Source organism: Mastacembelus armatus, chromosome 9 (genome assembly GCF_900324485.2).
Source record: "Mastacembelus armatus chromosome 9, fMasArm1.2, whole genome shotgun sequence".
Taxonomy (NCBI): Eukaryota; Metazoa; Chordata; class Actinopteri; order Synbranchiformes; family Mastacembelidae; genus Mastacembelus; species Mastacembelus armatus.
Genome location: NC_046641.1, coordinates 7,287,848 through 7,305,762, shown reverse-complemented (window position 1 = coordinate 7,305,762; position 17,915 = coordinate 7,287,848). Strand labels below are relative to the sequence as shown.

Here is a 17,915-nt window from a genome sequence, read left to right as displayed (position 1 = left end):
CTGGACTGGATCCGTTTTGACTCACAGGCAGGTAATGGTTTAGTGTACTGCTGCTTTTGTTTTGGTTTGTTTGACTACAGTGTGTTTCTTACAGAGCACGCATTAACAGCAAGTTCTCCAATAGATTCTGACAGCTTGATAGATTTTGGTAGGAATATCATTTTTGCCTGATTTAGTGCCGTTACAGTCACCTTTCTGTTCGTGGTAAATGTAGTGTTATAACTTAAGGCAGACTGGTGGGGGTGGGCTCTGGTCTGCTCTCTCAAACATACACTGTGATTTCAATATCAGTTCGGTGTAGTGTATGAAGAATTTGGCACTGCTGTGTCATAATCTTTGCCAAGAACTGATTTCACTTAAGTGTCTGAACTGGTTTTCTAATGGATTTATCAAATTAATGCCAGATAATGAAGTTTTTATGTGGGTCTTTGTGTCCTGTGTCTGTGTGCAATTATTACTAAAGAGAGCTGTTGGAAGAAAATGCTGAGGGAACAGAGTTTGAAAGGTTACAGGCTGCACATGGAGAAAATCTTACATACCAAATTAAAGTACCATTGTCCAGTTCCCAAAGATGCATTGAATTAAACTGTGTGCAAGAGATTTTTATTTGTCTAACAGTAAAGATACTTTGCTAATAAATTTTTGCCTAGCTGTGAAATATTACAACACTGGAACATCCCCCCATAATACCCCTACTAAATAAAATTTCCATTGTATTAAGGAAAATTCCTCTTGTCTGACCCTGAGAGATTTACTGCAAGTTCCCTGTGGAGGACTCAGACGTTTTGGAATAACATGAAACGGTGGTCATGGCAAGTGGATATAAGCAAATCTGCACAGTTGGAAATCAGCTGAAATGCTGAAAAAAACCTGCCACTCCGCTGTGTAAGTAATAAACAACAAATTGACTATTCGAGAGGCATTACCACATTATGTGTTTCTATTTTTAAGCGTGTCTCAATAACAACCATATGTGTCATAACAATTTCACAGCAGGAGTAGGGAGTGATTTGGAAAAAGATGTTGGTTACCTTTTATTGCACAGCATTTTGTTGGATCTTACTGTGTGGTATTCAGAGTTGTGTTTTTGCTGACTTGGAGTGTGACAATGGCAATTATAGCTTGTGCTTTAGCCAGTGTTGTGCCATCTCAGAGGTATGCTCCATTACGCAATGAGACAGAGAAATGATCCAGGCCCTGAAGTGATATTGTAGCTGCGTTACCTCAGTGTGTCTGTGGTGAATTTTGACAGAAAGATAGAGTGATCACATTGCAGAAGAGAAAGGAGGGAGGAAAAGGAGATGACAGTAAGATGGATGTTATTTCACTGTGCTGACACTTCATGGTTACTGTTGGCATTAAATGTGTTTAACGTTTCCTTACAGGATGAAGGATTCTGTGTTAAAACGACTGTCGACGTTAGTAATATTGTATTATAATAATCCCACTGATACAGCTAATTCATGGTATTTTGTAGATATGCTAGTTACTCACCTTGACCCTGGTTCACAACCACTGGAAAATGGGAAAGGACTTCAGTGGAAAAGTGGCCTCCCCTACTACACAGTCCATTCAGAGTGTTAGATGTCCAAACATTTAGTAACTTAACCTGAACAAATGCTGGCATCTTCCATATAATCAGACTTCAAATAGTTTCAAAAGTTATAGGCTAGTCACATATTGTTTTTCACTGTGACTGACCTGTTTTAAAGCCTATGATGTCTGTACCAAATCATGAGTCAATTTTGTTAGACTTTGAGTAATTACTTGTGAATTATTACGTGGCATATGAAGGCCCTAGGAGGATGCCTGCATTCTGGTCTAGTAAAGGCATGAACTGTGAGTGGTTAAAGCTCCCAACAAAAATTTATGATAACTACGGTACATTTACTGAAAAGTTGGAGTGAAAGGGATTCACGGGAGTGCATGAGAGGTAAAAATGGCCTTATTAAAAGTAGAAGGACATGGATTTTTACAGATGTAAAACAACAAGACAGGCCAGTTTGAAGGTTCAGGTTTGAAGGCTAAGGAAATGTGGTTCTCTTAGTGCTGAGTGAGCACTGTGTCAGCGCATGGTTTTCCATGTTGGTTGAGGAGTGGGAGCTGTACAGGCCACCCTTACTGAAGGTTTTCCATCGTGGTAAGTCCTCAGACACACAGGGCATCCAAAGAGTCTGTCGTCTGTTTATGGAGACTATGAAACATCGTCCTCTGTTTTACCACGATTAGGTTAATTGACAAAGCAGACTTTAACTGATTTTAATATGTGTTTACTATAAAAGAAATTCTGGAAAACATTTTTGGAAGACGGAAGGATTTGGTGATTTTAAGGTCTCATTCATCTTTAGTGAAAACAGAGCTGACAGCAGTGACATTCAGTGATGAATGTCTTCCTTTGTCTCAACCAAAGCCTCTTTGTCACAGGGAGGAAGGCGTTTTAGCTTTTGACTTATGTGATTTTTGCAGCCAGTGTTCATTAGTTAAATGTAGGGTTAGTGTTTTGGTTTCTATCACATAATCATCCTTTTTCCATCATGGCAGCACAAAACGATAACTGATGCGAAAGTTGGCTTTTATTCAGCTCAACAGAATTTAAATAGTAGATGTCAGGTTTTGCTGCGTTCATAATTGATCTCTCTAGACAATTTCAGATTGTCAAATACAAGCTTTTATACTAAAATGATTTCACATTCTCTCAAACCTGTCTAAACCTTCTTCAACTCAAGTCTGGCCACAAAGTTTGACATTAATAGAGCTTGGGTCATTGCTGTGTAAAGTCATTTTTGCTTCATTTTCCAGCTGTCTTTGGAAATCTCATCTACACAGTAGTGAAGTAAAAGTGGTTTAAGCTGTCACTAGATAGGACTGCTGGATGCATTGGTTTTATAAGCCTGTCACATTTCGTTTGTCATTTCCTGGTGTTCTAACGCTATATGCAGACACCATGCTTGATCATGTTTGAGACAACATGTTTTAATGCAACCAGTTCTCATAGTTTAGTCCTTTTGATGGGAAGAAACATGTTCTTCATAATAACAGGTTATTTTTCTATACAGCAGTATTTAATCACAAAATAAAGTGGAAAAGGGTGCTGCAATGCCAAAGCTGTTACTGCAGCATGGTGAAGGCACGTACTGTAAAGTGCGATTTTTGTTTTTTAAATTTTTTAAATTTTTTTTTTTTTTCACTATGAGAACTGCGGTAATCTTTGTAAACTAATATTTTGCATTTCTCCAAACTGTTTGGTCAGAAAATCAGAAAAGTCTTCTAACTTAAAAACTGAAGTACACCAATTACAATTCATACATTTCACTTTGAAATGCTCCACTGAGATTCCTCTTCCATTCACACTACATATGTAATGTAAATAAATCCTACTTATACTCTGCACCAAAATGGAATTGTTAAGGATTAACATTCAAAAGCTTTGTTGTTCAGAGGAATACACGAAACTGGCATAAGTCATGAAAACTGTATAAAATTATGAACTTATTATGATTTTAACACTAATAGCACTGTCATGACAGAGCTGTGTCAACTCTTTATTGAAGGTGTCATTGTTAACCAAATTACACTTAATGGTTACATCGCATTCAAGCAAAATGTACATATAACATGATAGATGATATATATCAGTGTTATGCCAGACATATGCTCACCCTTCCACCAAATTCTTATTTTCATTTTTGGAAAATGAATGAATGTTAGTTTGCCGGCAGTTATGACTGATTATTTCTACTTTATACCATGAGACACAAAAACACTCACAAGCTGTACATATTTCATTGCAAATGATTACTGTTGTAACAGGTTTTAATACATTATATTACAAATATCTTATGTACAAACTTGATGTTTTGGATCTATTGACATCGACAAACTACTAAATTTATACAGTAAATACAGTGCTTGGTTCATACAAGCAATGCTTGTTCAAGCAATTCAAGATTTCAAAACAAGTATTCAGAAAAAGCAGGACGCTGAAGAGTGTAAATCCTCAAAATTTGGTATTGAGTTGATGTTTGTCCTTAGATCTATTAAAGGTTGTGTGAATGGTGTTAATAATGCCAGGAAATGGTGTAAACAGTTTTGGATTTATGTTAAAGAAAACGGCCCTATTTCTATACTATTTATAGTATTTATTTTACTGAAATTGACAACTGTTAACTGTTCCTATCAATTATACATTTGGGGAATGAAATTAAATGTCACTGGATACATTTCCTGTGTCATCCTCATTTGTTTGTTACCCCCTTCTTCCCACAAAAACAAACAAACAAAACAAATAGCAAGTAACATCAGGCATGATCAACAAGGAGAATGTCTGAGTTACCTTGCTGAACCAGCAGACACTGCAACCCAATCCAGAAATAGATGGACTGACAAAGTGCAGGTTTCCGATCTCGACATAACTGAATTGAGTGTAATGCGTTTGTTTCATGTTAAATTAGATTCCTATTATTTTACTGTCAACTAGGCAGATTTTTTTTTTTTTCAACAGTGTATTTAAAAATCTCCTGAGCAAACAGGAGATTCAAAACATGTCAGTACGGAGTTATGTGTAGAAGGGAAAATGGACAGACAACTAAATAACAATGCACAAAGTAATTATCAAGAGGTACCAGTATATCAGTCTGATTTTTTGATATCACAACATCACCATTCTCTTTGTCACATGGTTTGATTTGGTGTTAGGATTTGAAAAGGTTTTGTGTGGTGAGAGATACAGTACAGTTTGTGTTCCTTGGCTGATTAGTGGAAGGTATTTGGGTTTGGACGGATCATCATGACGACTTTCTTTAGAGAATAGGCTCCTCCTCTAAATTCTGCCCAGTAGACTCCATCTTGGTAGCGACTGCGATAGTGTCCTCCTCTGTACCAAACTCCATTCAAATTTGAATGAGCACAAGAGTTGTACCACCAGCCTCCTTTCTGGTAGTGGGCACAATTACCTAAAAAGATTTGGAAATAAATAAAACAGCTTGTTTTCATAGTGCATACTTGAATTGTTGGTTTTAAGTTGCCAAGATTTGTATTTAACTTTTTTTTTTTACCTGTATATACGTCATGGTCTCTGTCCAGTGTTGTGAACTGTTTGCCATTGTGCCAGGTGAGGGAGTCTCCCGCATTGCCGTGGTAACGGCCCACCCTTAATTTGTAGAAATCAGCTTCAGGCTCCACTCTAAAACTGGCATACTCTGCAAACACCTTTCTGCCAGACCAGTCCTCCAGCGTGACCAGCAGTTTGTAGTTCCCCTGGTTGGTCAGCCAATAGATGTTCTCCAGACCCAGCCAGTACTCGCCGTCAATATTGCCAAAACCTTGCTGTGAAGTGCAGTGATAAGAAAAACATTATCAGCACGATTAGAAAATCCTTTGTGAATGCTTTGAGCAGTTGGTTTGGATGTCAGAGGGATGATTCAGGGTCGTTGCTCATGCTCTGGAGTTAATTATGAGTTTAGCTGTTCTGTGGGGTTGTTTATTGTTAAGGAACATTGTAATAAATGGACCCTCTCAGTCAAGTTTATAGTTTGCATCAGGTGTCCAGATTTCCATTGTTATTTTGTTATTGTAAACACAGCAGGGTACAGTGCATATAGTATGAAATCCAGCATACTAAATGCTGTGTTTCTGCTTTGTTCTGGTCATACTGTAAGCTGGTTTGTGGTTTCCTCTACTATACACATGCTTTGAATCATGGAAACACTCCTTCTGAGTGTACAAATGGAATTCAAGATCTCATGGGGTTTAAAAGTTTGTGTATAAGACTTAAAAGTCTCTATTGTTGCCCTTAGCGAAGATTTAATCAGGACCTTTGTGAATTGTTGGCCTGAAAACAAATGTTTACTAGGGAACTGCTGCTCCCTGTGAGAGGGGTTTCCCATTCAGAAAAGAAAAATAAGTTTGCCTGTGTAAGGAAAACAAAAAGTTCTTCACTTTTTAATCAGATATATTCTGATGCAATATTCACAAAATAGGATAATTTTTCTAGAATATTAGAAATGCTGATAATCATCTAATGTGACATTTAGGTACAGTCAGCGATTCAGCGAGGTATTGCTGTTTTCATCAGCATCTATACAAATCCATGAATAGCTACCCATGGGGAATTTAGTTGTTTTTGTTTTTTTTTTTTTTTAAATTATTCTTAGTGGAAGGCAGCAAACTTTACTGACCTATCCAGATCAAAAAAGTGCAGCCTGTGTGTACGTTAGACCTTTCAAATCCTGGAGGTGTCTTCATAGAAGGAAAACGTTAGCTATGTTTACACAGGTCTTTGGGCTTGCCTGATCATAGCCCATTCTTTCCGATTTTTGCTCTTCTGACGTTATCCTCTTTGGTTGGCTATATAGGCTGGTATTTTGGCTGTGCCGTCAAAAGGGAGGGGTGGCTCCCTTTTGTAGTGAATTTCAGACTCTTGCCTTTTAACCCCCAAGATTACGCCACTTTCTCCTCCCTGCCCAGCTGTATATGAGCGAAAGTGCTTCCTGTGCCCCTTGGCTGAAATTAGCCGAAGTCAATGTAAAGAAATTTTCCGTTCAAATCGTGAACTGTACCTTTAAGTCCAGTATCCCTGCATTTTTATTTTGGTGTGAAGTGTTTCACAAAGACCTACTAATGTTTCTGGGATTAATGAGTCATAACGCTGCAGCAGTGCCTGATGCAGGTACCACATTAGACACATTGAAAGCTTAACAAATAACCATTCATTGCTTCGCATCTGGTAGGTATCAAAAAGATCTGCATGAGCCACCATCTTCCCTCCAGAATATGAGGTCTTTGAGTTGGTGTAAGGTTGTTGCACCTTGTATGTCTCCCAGTTCCTGAAAAAGTTGACAGACCCGTCCATCCTCCTCTGGATCACTGTCCAGCCACCTGGGTCATGTCTCTGGTCACACCACACCTGCATGAGCCGATTGGCATTCTCTGGCTTGACCAGGAACATGCCACTGGCAGTATGGCCATCTTCCAGAGCCTGGAGGCAATCCCTAAATGGTCCTAAACAGACGACAGATGACAACATGACCTGTATAGCATATAACATGCAGTCAGTTGCAACAGTATCTCTAAGCTTAAGAAAATGAAAGTGAGCAAAAGCCACAGTGATACAAAGAGGTGGTATATTTTTACCACAGGGAATCCAATGTTTCAATAGAGGCTCTCCTTTTAACTGTGGAATTGACTTTGGCTGTCCCTCTCAAGAGGGAAATGGCTGTTGGCTGTGCAGCCAAAAGAAACACTGGCATGAGGGCAAAGGGAATCCTGACTACTGAATGATGAAACAGAAGCAAAAACGATTCCTTAGAGTTCAGGATTTTTTTCACTTGGTTTCTCTGAGGTTGTTGTATATTATACAGATCCATCAATTTCAGAGGAGGCATACATATTAAGGCCTAATAGCATGTTAAGAGGGGATTTCCAAAACAAAATTCATTTAAAAACAACTTGAAAATCTTTATCTTAAATTGCACTTCTTAACCAGTAAGTTACATGAAGTAATAGACTCCACAGCAATTTGAAATAATATATTTATATACAATATTTATACAGCATCAGCCCTGCATTATCCTGCAGCAGTAGAATTCATGTGGCACACGTTTTGTGTGAGGTTATTTTTTTTATTGGATTTTATGGTGTAAATCAGTGAAACTTAATTTCCCTGTGTGCCATTATTATTTTACCCCAAATTCAAAACTCAGTAGATCTGACTAATGGGGCAACTGTCTCCCCTGCTTCAATTGGCTGTGAAAGTGTTCAGGTTTTTATGATTTCAGACTTGTGAGCTTTGCCAACTGGCCTGGATTACAAAGTACTTAAATACAGTGGAAACAAGTGGAAAGAGATTACGATATTGCACAAGGGATGCATCAACAGTTTGCAAGAGAAATAAAGACTGAGGAGGTCTATGAAAGAAGAAATACAGCATAGCAGTTATTCTACTATGTAATGAGGTCATATTTAGCTCACATAGACCTGTAAATGAACATAAAGTCTGACTATTCAGATGTTTTTGTTTTTTTTTTTTCTCTCAATAACATGGTTGTTTTTGATTTTTATCAAATCACTGTCTCAGCCATTCATTTAATCTCAGGGATGCCTCTGTTGAGCAGATACAAGCCAGAGAGCTGCCCTGCCGTGCCCTGCTCTGTTCTGCCTGATAAAGTCTGTTGCTTTGCTGGAACATATGACTGATTCTTGCCTGGCGCAACTGGAACAAATGACATCACTGACTCCCAGTATCTCTTTCTGTTTGTACTCCTCCCGCCGCCCTCCAAGTTTTTCTTAGACTCATCCCTCTGTTTGTCTCATGTCTTTTAACTTTCCTGCATTGTGTGGAGCCCTCTGTGTTAAGGGTTTATGTAGCTTTTTGCTGTGTTAGTTGCATGGCAGTGGGCAGGAAATTACTTGCCTCCTTTCAAGCTTTCTATACAAAGGCTACCGTTCACATGCAGCCTAGTGAAAATGGCAAGCAATAGTTCAAAATGTCAATGGAAAAAAGCTCCCACTAGTCATGTTGGGCATGGTTTTTTTTTTTTTTTTTTTGGTTTTTTTTCCCACCATTTTAAAATGATATTCTCTAATGACAGGGAGTAGCAGTAGACTGTTCACTCTGACTAATACCACAAAACACCCTTTGATCAGATTTAAAGCTTTATCTTCCAAGAGACCAATGGGCTTGAGGCCAGCTATCCATTTAGACACGTATATTTACCCTGCTAATATACTTTTGAATTTTTGTGTGGGTTAAATCATGGCAATTAGATGATATGCATCTCAAAAGGCTCTAGACAACAGCATTTCTGTTCTCACTGTGAGACATTTTCCCTGGGAATGTGTGGGACTTATTTAAATTGGCTGTTCTGGAAGAATGGGTACTTGGTGTTGTCTTGTGATTAACGCTTAAGACATTCATAATATAGTTATCTCTGACAATCAGTCCTTTGTGACCCTTGTTTGTGATGGCAGCTGCTGTGTTTAGTAAGACTGCATCAAAAATAAAATGTCATAATGGACTTTGTTAGACTCACCAGATGGTTTGTCAGTGGTGGAGGGGCTGTGTGTGGCAGTGGGCATCGTTGGTAGAATAGGGGGAAGAGATTTTTGGTCGCTCTGGATCTCGTTGCTGATTGGGTTGTTATTTCGTGGAAGGACAGGTGGCTTGTTGAGAGGTGGTGATGGTGGAGGTGGCTGAGGCCGTGGCTGGGGTACAGGCACAGGCTGACGAGGGGGCGGTCGACTCTGGCACTGCTCCTCCAACAGGGCAATAAGAACTGATTGATTAGTAGCCAGAGAAGCCAAGTGCTGGTACTTGTGCTCGAGATCTTTGTATCGACTGGTGAGCTGTTGCATCTCAGAGGTTTGGTTCAGGATCTTGTTCTCCATCTGAGCCAGTTCTAGGGCATTGTCTCTCTTCCTGATTATCTCATGGAGCAGCTGCATATACAGCTGAGTGACTCTGGAGTTCATGTTTCGGCTCTCCTTCCTCAGGAGCTTGACCTCATTGACAATACCTCCGTCCACCTCTACTAATTGCTGCAGGGTCTCAATCTGCCTCTTTTGTTTCTGTAGCTCGACATTTAGTAGCTCTAACTCTTGTTTGTTGACTCGATTCTCCAACATCGCGTCTGGTTCCTTGGAGTTGACACAGATGGCTCCAGTTACTTTTTGTTGAGGCACAATAAAAGTATAGGAGCACTTGTCCTGCTGCTGGTCAGCTGGAGCACGTTTGCTCCTTCCAGCATAGAGAAACTCTCTTTCTGGACCATCCTCACTACTCTCAAATTGCTGGGTCGTTTCCCTGGTAGGGCTGCTGTTCAGTAGACTCCCATCAATCTGCTGGACACCACAGGCTAGTCCATACACCAGTAGGAACCCCAGCAGCACCACTGAAGGGGGCTCCATGAGTTTCCGTCCGACTCACCAAAGTCTGAGGATAATGGAAAAGATGATCAATGTCATAATTTTGTTGTGGTAAAAAAAAAAAAAAACTGTGATGACTGATGAGCTTTGTAGCCTGTAAACATACGGCTGCATGAGCAAAGCTTTTCAGATAGTGTTTTCATAGTTGCATGCTTATTTTTACAGGGTATCCATGGGGGTCCCTAACAGCTGTGTTGACTGAGACCAGAAAAAGGCTACCTGTCAGCATACATTGGTCCTCTCTAGTGACACCAATTAGGTGCAGACACACTCAGCCCTATGGCAACTGCACATCTCAACCGAGGCAGAACTGAAGGACATTGCAGCTCACAAAAATATGGGCTACTGAAAAAGATTAGATCTAAGGGGAAATCCTCCACTTGGCTTGTAGAGGTTCCGAGTGGCTGTAAATTTTTGTGACAAGAAACACATTACAATCATGTGTAATGTATAAATAAAAAATCTCATGGTTGCTATACTCAATAAACAATATGACTACTGGCACAAACTGCTGTTTTTATCCTTTAAGTGCAATTCAGTGTATACATTTGGCCTTAATCTTAGTTTGTTTAAATACGCTCTCCACTATCAAATATACACAATATAGGCTGTTTGAAAGTTACTAATCCCCTCACTGCCACTAAGAAAAATATTTCTTTTGTCTAACAATGTGCTACTCTCTTTAGTCAGTCACATTGCTGTTAAGGGAGTGTTTTGCTTAGATTGCTGTACTGGCTCAGGTTCTCTTTGGGCGACTGCCACTGCCTGTCATTGACACACAGAAGCACTCCTATCTGCTCCCTTCTGCAGGCCTGGACATCTTTGCTTATGGAAAATTTGAGGCACATTGAGTTCATACTATTCTGGGAACTGCTTTCAATGTTGATTGTGTTGAATCAGTCCTGTCCATAGTCCTTACCAAGACAGGGAAATAACTTTGAAAGGCAATTAATTATGATTTATGCATTCACTTTGAACATGTCTGCTTCTTTTTACTGTTAGCTTACTTTAGCCATCAAGCATGGTAAGGAAACTAGAAACTAGGGATGTTACAAAACATTATTTTTGCCTGTCTTCATTAATTTCTGTTTATATATGAGATATATCTGTATTTACTTTACAGTTCGTTTTAAATTCTTTCTTCCATAATTGGACCTTTTGGTACAACCCCTAACTTTCCTCAGGACTGAGATGCTTAACTGAGGTCCAAGTGTTCTTAGAAAAAAATGCAGGCAGTTTCTGAAGATGATTTGGTGTTATAATAAATGGAGACGATGCCATTGAGGATAACAAGACCTTGAACTCCTGAGGCAACTTAATTAAAAGCTGCTGTGTATTGGATTACAAAATGGTCCTGTGTAACACGTCCCCAGAGACAGGTGGGTACTGTCCTGTCAGGATGGTATTATGGAAAGGCCTACCTTGGCTTGGTTTTGAAGAGCTGGATTATAAGTGGTTTCCTCACACATTTGCTATAGCTCATCTCTGTGTGAAAGTAGACTACCACAGAATAAGTAAGGGAGCAGAAATGTTTTTGTCTTGTTAAGCTGGGCATACTGCCAGCACATTAGGTTGGAGACATGGAGAAGAGAAATGCAGCGCTCTCAAAGAACATGACCCTGGGCACATTTGACCTTTCTGGTTTTATCTGTCCAGAGTAGAATGTATAAACACTTAGTGGAAAATGTACTTTGATAGAAAAAGAGATTGTGCAAACTATGCTCTGGTGTAATATATCTGCCTTTAAAGTGGCCATTAAACATTACCCAAACAAATGCTAAATAATGAAGATACTGTGGTGTCATAATTATCACACTATCAAAATAATTACTTATGAATTGTCACTGAAATTAAAAGTCATCACTAATAATATCTTACAAGCCCATACCAAGATAACAGCAACCCAGATCCTGTTCTTGCAAAGTGCTGATGATTGTATTTGGCCAGAGGCTCCTGTGGTTTCTCCCTCTGAAGCATGAGCTCTGACTTTGAGAAATGCTGTGATTTGCCCATGCTGGAGAGGAGTCCCATGTTGGCCATCGTTAGCCCGGAATCTCCTGCTCCTGCAGCTTCACCACACTTCAAAGCTGAGGGGAAAATGTTTGCAGCTTGTGATGAATTGCATGTTTTGTGTGAGAGTGTGTGTGGGATCTGCATGTCTAAGAGGTTTTTTTTTTTCCATTAATGTGTTTTCAGATAACACTTGCTGGGTTGAGTCTCCCAGCGACCAGAGAGAGTCCCATCTGCCCCGACAGGCAGCCTGTTATTAACCCATCCACAGTCTGCCCGAGGGAACAACAGAAAGCTTCCTCCTCCGTCTTTGCTGGTAACAACCCACACAGCTCATTTCTGTCCTCACATCAGTTCTCTTTATCAAGCTGCTATTGACTGGTCTATAGCATGATTAACTAGCGTTGAGAAGTGCGATATATGTGTACTGTGGTCAGCGGTGCAGTGAATAACTGTTCTGTTTGTAATTTGACTGACAGGTCTTCCTGGGTAGATTCTTCAAGTTGGCTTCACACCAAAATGTTTTTGTTTTACTGTCTTCAGGTGGTAAGTCTGTGTTTACATGACTCCTGCTTCTGGATTTAACTCAAAGTTAAATTAAGTGTGATAGGTGGGTACGGTGGGTATGTCTCGGCCCGTGCTGTTCTCCAGCATTTTCAGCCGTGCTCAGCACATATTAATTAGAAGATGGGCCACCTCACTCAGACTGGCTGATGTCTCTCACCCCAGCCCCTCTCATTTCAGTGTGAGCATGGCATTCCTCACATTCTTCGTCACCTCATTAGAGTGAGATGCCATACACACATGGAGAGTCAATGGTGGTGGCCAGAGCTAGACCCTCTCCAGTCAGGACCGATATCCCTGCAGTACCTGTAATACATACTGTATCTGCTGGTTCAGTTTGTTGCCAGGGTCCTACTTTCTGTGTCACTTCATACTTAACCACATCATCCACTGCAGATCAAAACACAACTGTACAGTAGCCAAAAAGCAGCACGCACTGTGCTGGACGGCTTTATGTTGCATGTTCAAATTAGTACCAAATCCGCTGAGAATTGGCAGACTCCTGCACGACACCCGATATGTGTTGGATCAGAGCCAAATTCAATTTTCTCATGGTAATCTGTACTATTACATTACCTTGAGGGTCGCCCCATTCTTTCTTGAAGCATGTAATCCTTGTAACATGACATTTGGAACCATTAAGCACCTGCTCAGTTTTAAGGGCAGAGGAAAGTATGTTTTTAGCAAAATAGTTTTTGTTCAAATTTGAGTTTCGTTACATTGGTGCGATCTTCGGTACCAGCCAGGGAGGCAAGGGGTCTTGAGAATTGTTTCGATAAGTTCCAGGATTCTACCTCAAAGCCCCCTTATCCAAACATTTCCCTGGCAAGAGAAACAAAGAGGGGATTCAACTGCCTGCTTCTCTGTCCCGTTGAGCTCAGGGGAACATCCTCAAGCTGCAGACCTTTGACATAGTAAAGATCTAAGAATCTTTTTTGATGACTTTTATTTTTTGAAGTGATTGGTACAATTTAAATATTAGAAAAGAAGACTTTGACAGCATGTATGCTTTAATTCAATTCTCTTGCTGTATATATCTGATGCACACTGTTTTAGTTTCCCATGCGCAACAAATTTAGTCTTGTGTTGTGACAGGCTGAGTGTTGTATCAGAAGAAAAAGCACTTAACCTAAAGAACCCACTCTCCAGCATCTCCCTGCGCTGAATGAATCCCCTTCCACCAAGTCTATCAGATTTATCTGTCAGTAGATCAGTAAGTAGAATGACCCTTTAGCGTCATGCAGTCAGGTAACAGACGCTGAATGACAACTCCTTAGTTCAAAATAAAGCCAAATACAAAATAATTATGTAAAGTGCAGCAGCTTGAGGATGAACAGCCAAAGTCTGACATCAGTTAGTTTAACAAGATGACAGAATAATGGCTCCAACATTGTTTGAAATGTTTGAAATGATTGATTCTGAGTTCACTAACAACTTGTCAAGGGGTCATAATTTACTCTGTAAGATTACCTTTTAAAAACATAGATAACTTATAAATTATTATCAATGCAGAAAGCTGAAGTAGTTTTTGTGCATGTGCATTAACCCCTTTAAATAAACTAAAAAACACGATGCTTACAAGATAACCGTAGAGTAATGATGGAACTCCCTCAGTTGCCTTGTCCTCCTGCCAGAGCTGATTGAAGTTTCTCTTTGTAGAAAGTCATCCCAAATGTTTCTGTGCTTTGTCCTCCTTACACACACCTTGGCACCTTAGTCCATTCCAGCAGTGGAAAGATAGCTGTGTTTTAAAGCCTCTTATTACAAGTCTATCATTAGCCCAACAGAAGCTATACCTGTCAGAAATTCTTCAACAAACATTAAGTCCAAAATCCACTTGGAAAGGCTGGCCCACGTTCAAGAGAGCTGGAAACTTCAGCTGCTTGTTTGGAAGTAGTTTCCTGAAAAAATGTGACAGTCCAGGGCAGTACGCTGCCTGTGGCCTGTTAGGAGAAGACTGTCACTTTTCTGTGGGCTGAATCCATCACTTCTGCCTCACAGCTCTAAGAGGCTGTCTCTCTCAGCTGCACCTCTCTCTCTCCTCCTCCGCTCCCTGCCTCTCCCTCTCTCCCTCCTTGATGCTTTTAAATGAATTGATGAAAAATCGTCGAGCAGTGTTCGGCAGGCAGATGAATTAAGCTCAGAGCCTCCCCCTCAACCTTGAGCACATTCCCGTTTAAAGCAAGAGCCTTCTTTCTCTACCCCTCCTCCTCATGGCACAAAAGAGATCCACAAGCATGCACAACACAAGCCACGCACGCACACACACACACACACACACACACTTCTCGAATTTCCAGCCCCCTGCCCCCTGGCCATGAGTTCATCACCACTATTTCTGGCGTGGACTCTGCATGGTTCTTCTGGTGGTGGACAGCACTGATCAGATCATAATTGGGCATGAATGAACACGTGGCTCCTGAAGAGGCGACAAAGAAACTGTCATATGAGAAGGAGGTCCAGGTGTTAGACTTAGGTGTTACCTACAGGGTCTGGGTGAGAGACTTCTGGCCCTGGTTTATAGCCTGGAAGTGAGATGTGTAGTGGGCTGGATCTGTAAAGTGCTGGGGGATAATTGTGTAATTACTTTAAAAGTGAAGCTGTACTTACTTGTGTCCATATGTGTTGGTGGACAAAAGGATATGAAACACTTTGTCCTGTCATCCTGTCAGTGGTCTGATGTTACAGATGTAGCTTTGGACACTGTTGCCTTGGCAATTGTCTTGTTTCTCTGTTGCCTACCTTTTCTCAATAAGATTTAAGTTTTTACTCAGCCCATACTGCTGTCAGTTTGGTTTCTTGTTTCTACTAACATTGTTTAGTATTTTTGATATCTTCTTAATCTGGTATTGCTGTAAGATAAGATGTTTAAATAAACTGGACCCGTAGTAACACCAGATGCACAACTGTATGAATCAACTACTCGTAACTTGTGACTTTTAACCTTGAGCAAATTGGAAAAAAAAAAAAAAAAAAGCATTCATGCTATCAAACTCCAGATTATCCTACTGTGTGTGCTGACGGAATCTGCAAACAGCTACTTTGCTGTTTTATTGTGGCAGTGCATTTAATGAAATGGCTGTGGAGTTTGTTTTCTAATGCACAGGATGTGTGATTCTCCCCTCAGCAATATAAAAATTAAATGAGTTACACATGGTGGCTAACTTTAATGTGTGTTCAGTGTAAACCCCAAAAAGTGTTGGAATGTGTTAAATCAGGAAAGGAAGGGGAAACTGACAATGTGGAAATAGTTGCATTCTCTATAATGTGTCAAGGTTTGGACTAAATACTTTAGTGTTAATTACCGGGCCTTTACATCAGTAGTAGTACCCCTCACAAGGAAATTCAGACATCCAGATTACCCAAATGTAGTAAGAGTGGGAAGGTTTTTACAACAGGTAGCACTGAATCTTTCTGATGAACTCATAGACCAGCAGCTGGATGTACAGGCTCATAAGTACTGAGTGAAACTACAAAGTGTTGAAGCTGTAACCAGTTACAGTGGGAAATATGGAGTGAAATATGTTTAATAGTCAACCTCATCACTTCATTAAGCATAGTGCTTGGTACATTTTTAGATTTCACATTAATGTGTGATTTCTTTGTTCAGACCATGTGTGGCTTTAAATACGGACAGCCATTGATTTCTTGCACAGTTGATTTGGTTTCTTCCTTACGTGAATGTGACTGTCTAAATGTTTCCCCTGATGACACTGTGAGAATGTACAATTGGCTTCATGAGAGAAAGTTCCTGGCTGAATATACTGGACCAGAAAGACGTGGACAAATTCATTTCATAACATCTGAGATTAAGCCAGACTGAAGGGCTGGTCTCATATTTGGCGAGCTAATCCCCTAAAGGCATTTTTGATCAACTAAATGTGATTGAACTTTCCTGTGCCACATGTTATATACTCCACTGGTATTACTCAGTTGTTTATAACCTCTTTCATCTCTTGCTTCTTCTGAATGACAACTGCTGCTGACTTTGCGGGTAACTGGTGAATAGCACTCTTACTCAGTGGCTGAGAAGCTGAGCTGCTTTTTAACATTGGCTGACTCATTGGATCTTATTCAAAACCACAGTTGTTGGTGCAGTGTTTAGTTCTCTTTCCATCTCTAATCCTCAGCAGGTGTAGGAACACCAGATCAGAAAATTGTCTGGTGGAAAATTTTTAGTCCCATATCGAAATAGAAAGGTCATTTTAAAGGTGCCAGGATCACAGGGAAGAGACCATGGAAAGTGGCTTCATATTGGAAATGTTTCACAGATGGGCTTTATTTTGGTGGATAAGTGAGCATGTTGAGAAAGTTGTCTGGTTTTTCTCTCATTAGGGTTGGCAGGAGCAAAGCTGCCAGGTACAATGTGTGACCAGTTAAATAATAAATTTAGAATAAAAAAAAAATCTTATTAATGTTGTTAAATCTGATGCTCTTTGCTTTTATTCATTAAAAAGATTTACATGAAATATTAGGAAATTGTCAGATTACATAAAATTATTCAACTACAATAATTAGTAGTCATATCCAGGAAGCAGCTACAAAGGTACTGAGTTATATAATATTATGCAACAAAAGTGAGTACACAACTGGTCAAGATCACTAAAATTAGTTGAAGTCCTGTCAATATCATGCAATTTTCTTAGTTTTTTAAACAAAAAAAGAATTTAGCCAGTCTCTTTGAAACTGTAAACGTTTAACCAGTTAAACCGTAATGGAAAATCTCTTTTAAGGACCATCTGCCACAAGGCAGTACACTCATCAGTACTGAGATTCCTTTCTTTGTTTTATTTTGCTTGGCTGATGACATTTGGTGACAGATGAGAGGCTTCGTGGTATGGCCGATACCAGTCTTGAATTAATTTGTGCAGGTTTTTCTTTTCTTTTTTGCTTTTGGCCTCATCATGGTTTTTCCTTTTGTATTCTTTAAAAACTGCCATGCTTTTTAAGATTGGAAGTCACCTTTTCACTCAGCATTTCATTTTACAAGCTCTCATTCATAGTGTCGCTTACCAGTGTGATCCTACACCTTTTGTGCTCATGTAACCCCCGGTCGCCACACTCACATCTCCATGTTTCAACATCAGCACTATGCAGTCATTGTGGTTGTCCTGGCCAGGTCCATGGCAGAGATGCTGGATTTATATTGTTTCATCTGACCAAAAAATATGCTGCCAGTCTCAACAGCTTTTTTTTTGGCAAAGTTTGCTCTTGCAGTTTTGCGCCATTTTGTGAGTAATGGTTTTCTTACTGGATGCTCTCCATAGATGATGACGACATGTAATGTGTTTAACATTGTCTGATGAATCACTGAAACATTGTTTTCCACAGATAATCATTGTGACAAGCAGAAGTTCTTACCCATCTGTTTTTCAGTGATAGATTTCAAAAATAATTGTGGCCGCTGCACTTTTGCTGCT

General features: G+C 39.9%; 1 protein-coding gene across 1 annotated transcript; it reads right to left on the bottom strand.

The window, feature by feature from the left end:
- Positions 1-4,028: 4,028 nt before the first annotated feature.
- On the bottom strand, positions 4,029-14,591 carry angptl2b (angiopoietin-like 2b). Its single transcript, XM_026321192.2, has 5 exons — positions 14,075-14,591; positions 9,030-9,928; positions 6,806-6,999; positions 5,055-5,325; positions 4,029-4,952 (listed from the first exon to the last, which is right to left on the bottom strand). Exons 2-5 carry the CDS (start codon positions 9,901-9,903, stop codon positions 4,753-4,755), a joined length of 1,539 nt encoding a protein of 512 aa, XP_026176977.1. The 5' UTR covers positions 9,904-9,928; positions 14,075-14,591; the 3' UTR covers positions 4,029-4,752.
- Between the last annotated feature and the right edge of the window lie 3,324 nt (positions 14,592-17,915).